Genomic DNA, 7,089 nt, shown 5'->3' on the forward strand with positions numbered 1-7,089 from the left:
ATAGCGAGATCAGAGTGCTTGTGATCTAGGATCTAGGAGGAGGACTTGGGGTGAATACTGATGCGGTGTGAGCGGTAGTATACACTACTAGAAAAACAGCCTTTTATGACGCTCATTGCGCGTCGTAAAAGGCTCAGACGACACGCAAATGCGCGTCAAGGAAGGCCCTATCATAAAGAGAGACGACGCGCATTTACGACGCTCATTAAAGACGTGCAATTATGACGCGCGTTTACGACACGCAATGCGTATCAAGGAAGGCCCTGTCATAAAGGAAGACGACACGCATTCACGTGTTGTAACCTTACGACGCGCGTGTTAATGACACGCAATGCGTATCAAGAAATCCCCTGTCAAGAAAGGCCATGTCATAAATGAAGATGACACACATTTTTGCGTATCGTAAATTTAAATATTTAAAAAAATATATATTTATATATTTATTAATTTTTAAATTAAATTTGCATTTAATGTGTCATAATAGAAATAAAATACCATATACAAAAAAATACAATCCATTGCATAAACTTTAATGTCATACAATTCTATTTCTTACAATATATAAATTTGCATTCATCTAATCTATTCTATGTTTCATACTAACAATTGAAATGAACAATACAACACTTGCATTTTCAGCATCTTATCTCTTTCGGCTTGAGCTTTCTTTTCCACTTCTAACTCGACAGCTGTTCGCTTTCATCAACCCTGTAAACACAACACAAAATCACTTGTCATTTTCATTCTACTTTTATGTTTACTAGTCAATCCTTCAACTTTCTTTACTAATTAGATTCACCTGGCACCAATATTGCTGATGTTTACTAGTCAATCCTTCAATCTATCATATGAAGTATGAAAAATATGAACAATAGGAAATGGAAGTTCAAAATCCTAACCAAAAATCCCAGATATATAACATTATGCCCTCCTGGTGCTTGTCCTCCTGACAACACAACTCCTACCTTCAAGGAAGATCTTGATTCATTAGATTCACCTGGCACCAAATCAGAAAAGAAAACCAACCAAACCATTACATTGTTGTGATTTGCATTTATCCCTACAATTTAACTTTAATAGCATTAAAAAAAATATGTTCAAACAGATCCACCATTGGGGAGAGAAGGAAATGGTGAATGTGTTTCTTGGGATGAATGATACAAGAGAGAGCCTAAATTTATACTAGAGCCTACCTCATTAAACAAGGAAAATACATAACAAGAAAAGATAAGCATTAACTTTACAGCTAATTTACAGCCAATATACAATAAGAGTTTAATGAAAAAACTAAATTCCACAGTTGAGAATCACGTAACTGAGACAAGCGGTGGACGCGTGTTCCAAGCTGATCCAAAAGGGTAGATGGGTAATTTCACCAACAAAAAGGGCATTACTGATGAAAAGTGTGCTAACCTTATTTTAGAAGACAGATCCTTAGATGAATCTGCTTGATGCTCTTGGCCACGACCACTAAAGACATCTTTTGGGTAAGATTCACGCCATCTTTTCCAAATACCAATCACGCTAAACTTTGACATAAATTCAACCTAAAACAACATAAAAAATATATATAAACTTACAATTGGTGATGATAAAGAATTTTACTTAATTCCAAATAACATAAAAGTAATTGCTTACCATGGACCCCGCATAAAGAGGAGCAAATAGTGCATTGAGGAGGCCATGAACATGTACAGATTAAATTAAGAATCAACAAGAAATGTGAAACATTTTTAGAAAAAAAAAGGAATTGAAAGTAATTATTTTAATGTTTATTTAAGGATATGGTGTAATGGAAGACAATGTAGAAAACGATCACTGGATGTGTATTCCCAAGCTATTGATAATGTTTTCACCTCAAATTATGCAGGAAAACAGCAATTAGAAGATCACAGATACGTTTTTTCTTAAAAAATATACGAATATTTCACAAGTTTGGTTTTTAAAGTATTTTCTTCCAAAACTTTAAATTACCTGTGCTAAAATGCTACTGTGTGTATGAACAACTCCTTTAGGTTTCCCAGTTGTTCCACTAGTATACAAAATCAATGTTGGATCATCGTCTGTATGAATAAGACAATTTTATATTATTATTGTATATGAAATTATATATATATATATATATATATATATATATATATATATATATATATATATATATATATATATATAAAAGAACATGGATATATACCTTTTATGTTATTTGCAAATACATTCTCTTTTTGATGTACAACACCATTATCTACTGCTTGTGAAGTCATAGTAGGAACATTTGGTATTGGAGAAAATTGAGCTGTAGTTTTAGCTGCAACTTTTTGCATAAGCTCCCTGTGATCATCAGTACTCAAAATCATGGACACATCCTTCAAAACTCAAATTAACAATGTTGTATTATTAGGAGAATAAAATTGTATCTTACAAAGGCCACATAAACCACATTAAAAAAAAGGGTATGTTAATTGAATAAGGAGAAAAGAGTCATTTTATTGAATTTCATTTCTTCCTATTAAAGAAATTTTAGCAATATCATCCAAATACAAAGCAATTTCTTCCAAATAAAAAACATAGGAAACTAGAAAAGTTTAAGGTTGTTTTGAGAGCAAACCGAGTCAGTCATGACATGTAACAACTCAGCTTCAGGGTAACTGAGTGCAAGTGGAACAGCTACACCTGCATTTAACCATATTGCAAGTACTCCAGCAACAAACTCAGCACAAGGTTTAGCCACAACACCTATTCTAGTTATAAGAATGAAGAAATAATAGTGTTTGGGATCTATGGTGTTGATATTGCAAAGAAAACAAAGGCCCATTTGATTCACATAATCTATTTGGAAGGAATGGAATATGTCAAAGCAATTGGAATCTGAAAGAATTGCAATCTGTTAATTGTTTGGTTGGTAGAAAATGGGAAGGAAATCAATCACAATCCTTAGTTTAGCAACCAAAAAAACAAAATGGAATTCAAAATTCCAATTCCTTCAGATTCCCACAGAATCCACGAACCAAAACTTATGTTTAATATTCATAATCTATGTTTCCACTAGAAGAAACTACAAAAATGGAATTCAAGATTCCACTTCCTTCAGATTCCCTTTATTTTTCTTTTTCTCTTTATTTATCTTTAACCTCTCTATCACGACCCTTTTCCCTGTCCCTTTCACTCCCAGGTCTTTCTGATCTTGCTTCCACTTCGATGTCGCCTTTTCATCATATTGTTGATGATTTATAACCTGCAAACCACGACAATACATAAGTAGCTCCATTCATCATGGTAAATTTAGAGTTTAGAGGATGATTCCCAAATTAGTTAGGGTTTATCAGTGAAAAAGGAAATATCTTCAAATATTATATGTAAAGAGGAAGAAATAGAAACCTCAGGAGCCATCCATCTGTAAGTTCCAGTCTCTGTTGTCATACTCCCCCTTGAATCAAAACCGGGCAACCCCAAAATCCGCCACCTTTACAACCTAAAATTAAAATGTTAAATTAAATTTAAAAAAACAGAGAAACAGTTAAGAAGCTAATAAGTCAAAGTGTAATTAATGCCTTTATAGTTTTTACATTGAGTGTCGATGAGCAAATTTGCAGTCTTGAGAGCCCTATGAATTATGTTGGTTTCTCATTTGAGGCGTCCAACTCCTGAGAAGGCCTCTGCCTCTAATCAAGAAAAAGTGGAGGAGGGTCAGCAAACAAAAAATGAGTCCCAAGAATTAGCTGGGATGGTGCTTGAAACTGAAATTGCTGGTGAAAGAAACAGTGGTATCGTAAATCAAAACCACTGTAATCGGTGGATTTATTTACAAGAATTAGAAATTATTGACTTACCTCAAGTTGACCTTGTAGCGACATAACGTAATTGATGATTTTATCGACCATAAGTGCTTTTCTAGTGACCTAAGAACATGATTTCACATTTTGATTTCACCGACCATGAGTACTTTTCGAGTGACCTAAGAACACGATTCCGAATTGGCGATGGAGACGAACCAGAAACCTTTAGAGGTGGCGACCTGGCGGTGGTGAATTCTCTTTCTATAACACCGGCGGCTCTGATTTTGATAACACTGACGGTGAAGGATTCTCTTTCTATGACACCGGTGGCTCTCAATTTGATTGAGGTAGAAGACGAAGCAGTAAGCGGTGGAATGTATTTAGGACTTATGAATGGGTGTTGGGAAGAAGTAGACGATAACGGAGTCAGGGTTGCGTTTCTGGAGGCTTCGTATAGGGCGGTGGTGGTGAAAGGGTTTTGGCTCTAAACAGTAAAGAACAAAGACGGTGAGGTTAGTGTAGTAATTTGGAAGATAGATGGTAATGGGGAAGAACGGTCGTCTTTCATTGGAAGTCGACGGCGGTGGGAGACACTCAGAAGGGGCGAAGAAGCAGCAGATATTGGAAGGCGAATAGAGGTTTGAGAATCAAGAGAGAAGAAAGAAAGAAATGGGGTTTTCGGCGGGGAAGAGCTAGGGTTTTCAGCCGGTGGAAACAAAGCGGGCTTTTTAATTTTTGGATTTCATTTCCCCCTCGGATGAAACGCGTGTTTCATTAAAATTTATAAAGCGACATGGTTAGACGACACACATTTTATTTAAGATGCCCTCCGTGTTTTTTTTTTATTTTTTATTAGACACTAATTTAAGGGCGCGCAAAAATCCGTGCCCTCTATGCTTCATATTTTGGAAAACTGACATCAATTTTTAGGGCACGCTCAAATGCGTGTTCTCTATCAGCGCGTGTCATTGATTGCGCATTGTAAAAGGCTGTTTTTCTAATAGTGATAGGGCCCGTACTACCGAAGACACTGGATCAGTAAGCAGTCCAAGTAAGAATCCTTAGGGTACTAGGGAAACAAGTGGGGATGAGAGATCAAGGAGTAGTGTCATGGTTCGAATACCATGTGTCGTAGCAGATTGAGAATAGACGTCATGGTTTGGGTACCATGGTTCGTAGTGAATGACGCTTGTGGTTCTCTGGTTATCCGGACATGGTTGAATATGCGGAGATTGGGTGCGATGAGGTTTAAGGCCTGAGGGCTATGATTGAGCCGGAAGAGGCATCCCTTGAGAGGGAGGCCTAGATCATTTCAAATATTTTTGGTAAGATGTCAGATGTAGTCGCAAGACTCAAGGATGAGTAGAGATGGTTACGGCTTGAGAGGAGCAAGCAGCCGAGAGAAAGGGGACACTTTCTATGACCTGAGTGGTGCTATTCTCGCTTCCTTTAGGGAAGCATAAGAGGTATGAGACCTCAGTTTTTGGGGTTAGGAGTAAACCCTACGGGTTGTCATTGATGGCGATCTTCCACCAAAGTTTTTGGCAGCGTGTCTGCCGCGAGAAATGGTATACCATGAGCAGGTTGTTAGTGGGACTGATATGGGCAGGGACCAGGATGCACCCTACTTGAGTATAGTAGGACGTATGCTAACTGCAGCAATGGGTGACCCAGAAGAGTATATCTGGGCGATGACCCTTATGTCTATGTTGGGAATTGAGTATGGGAGTGGTGACCGTGCTCTTGTGATGATTCACGCGTTGGTTGGGAATGCGAGGATGAGGAGTATGATGATTCAGAATTTCCAGTTTGATAGTCCGGATTATTACTGGACAACTGAGATGTTCGGTAGTGGATGGTAGGAGATTTTGGAGGGACTAGAATTAGTCGTGACGTGAAGTTCTTGGGGACTTCATCGGAGATTTATGGAATTTTGGGGTTGCTTGATCCCTATGTAGGAAGATCATGGGGCGTCGTGTAGCGCCCTCCAAGAGTGGGTGCGATGTTCTGGTAGAAACTGTCTGTGGGATAGTTGTTAGTGTGTCCATTGGTGATGGTTCGAACCCTAAGTAGGGGAGAACCGGACTTTATGGAGGGTACCAGAGATTTGCTCAATGGCGGTTAGAAATCTGGATATAGAGACCTACGGTTCGGAATCATGAGACCAGGGTTATTATTGGACAAGGCGAAGTGCAGAGTGAGATTAGACATGAGGTACGTTATGAGTACGGATGTGTGTCTCCACGGCAGGTGGCCATTGGTCAGGAATCTGGTGGTGGTGAGGGATGTTAAGGGTGCTAAGCTCGTAGGGAGGGTATTGGCAACTGAGGACTTATGGTTCAGTGTATGGATTGTTATATGCCCTTTTAAGGTATTTGGGAGATAATCGGGCGGCCAACTCCCGGGTCGGTATGTATATTCTTGTATGGGTTTTGAGCAGTAAAGGAAAGAACTTCGGATGGTCATCAACTCATTCTAAAACGTTAGTGATTCCTTCGTGTTCTAATGGAGTGTTTGAATAAACCGAGGTTGCGCGTTGGGTAAAATGAAGGATTATTTACGAGATTCGGAGAGAATGTATTGTTGTACCTGCAGGATGCTGAAAATCGAAGTCAGTGGTTGAGGCAGGACTTTGGAATGTATTGTAATGGTGGTTCAAGGGTTTTGAGTATAATGCCTTGTTTTCCGAATTATTTTAAGAAGTCTTGAGTTGTGACGGCAGGTGGTGTATCGAGTATCTATGACTCCAGTGAGAGCCTTCGGGTAGTGTCATCAAGAGGGATTATTTAGAAGAGAGGGTGTTATGATGCTACGGGGAGCCGTAGTACTCATTATTCAGAGGAGGGTGTGGTGATGCTACGGGGGGGCCGTGGTACTCACTAGCCAGAGGATGTTGTGATGCTACGAGGAGCCGTAGTATTCTCTAGTCAGCAAGAGGTGGTTATGACGGAATACTCTTTTATTAGAGCACGATACATGAGGATCTTGGGCTTGAGTAGCTCTAGTATTGAGTTTTTGGGAGTCTGGTGGTTAAAACGGGGGTGAGACTGGGGTCTCCACCCTTGACGGGAATCACTATATTTTAGTTGAGTGGTGATTGTCGCATCATAAGGGAATTGGAAAGGTGGTATTTACGTTGGGCGCAGGTGAGTCATGGGATAAACGTTTCATTGGGACATGAGGTTCCAACGTTGGTACGAATCGAACTCTTGAGTTGAGTTGGCATTAATGGTGTGTGGGTACACGAAGTGAGATTCTAGAATTCTAAGATGAGTCCCGTGCTAAGAGGAAGGATTATTGCTATCACCCGATATCT

General features: G+C 39.1%; 1 protein-coding gene across 1 annotated transcript; it reads right to left on the bottom strand.

Annotated features, from left to right (window-relative positions):
• Nucleotides 1-1,008: 1,008 nt before the first annotated feature.
• On the bottom strand, nucleotides 1,009-3,417 carry LOC145002832 (putative CoA ligase CCL8). Its single transcript, XM_078962022.1, has 9 exons — nucleotides 3,376-3,417; nucleotides 3,129-3,232; nucleotides 2,606-2,738; nucleotides 2,192-2,363; nucleotides 1,975-2,063; nucleotides 1,787-1,856; nucleotides 1,639-1,691; nucleotides 1,414-1,547; nucleotides 1,009-1,060 (listed from the first exon to the last, which is right to left on the bottom strand). The coding sequence occupies exons 1-9, from the start codon at nucleotides 3,415-3,417 to the stop codon at nucleotides 1,009-1,011; spliced, it is 849 nt and encodes a 282-aa protein (XP_078818148.1).
• Between the last annotated feature and the right edge of the window lie 3,672 nt (nucleotides 3,418-7,089).

Source organism: Lactuca saligna, chromosome 6 (assembly GCF_052625555.1).
Source record: "Lactuca saligna cultivar CGN05327 chromosome 6, ASM5262555v1, whole genome shotgun sequence".
NCBI lineage: Eukaryota > Viridiplantae > Streptophyta > Magnoliopsida > Asterales > Asteraceae > Lactuca > Lactuca saligna.

Bases quoted from the DNA above. Each gene is read 5' to 3' on its own strand.
- LOC145002832 (XM_078962022.1), bottom strand. From the start codon at position 3,417: ATGACAACAGAGACTGGAACTTACAGATGGATGGCTCCTGAG. The intron at 3,233-3,375 runs GTTTCTATTTCT...CGTGGTTTGCAG, and splicing joins ACAGATGGATGGCTCCTGAG to GTTATAAATCATCAACAATA. The intron at 2,064-2,191 runs GTATATATCCAT...TTATTCATACAG, and splicing joins ATTTGCAAATAACATAAAAG to ACGATGATCCAACATTGATT.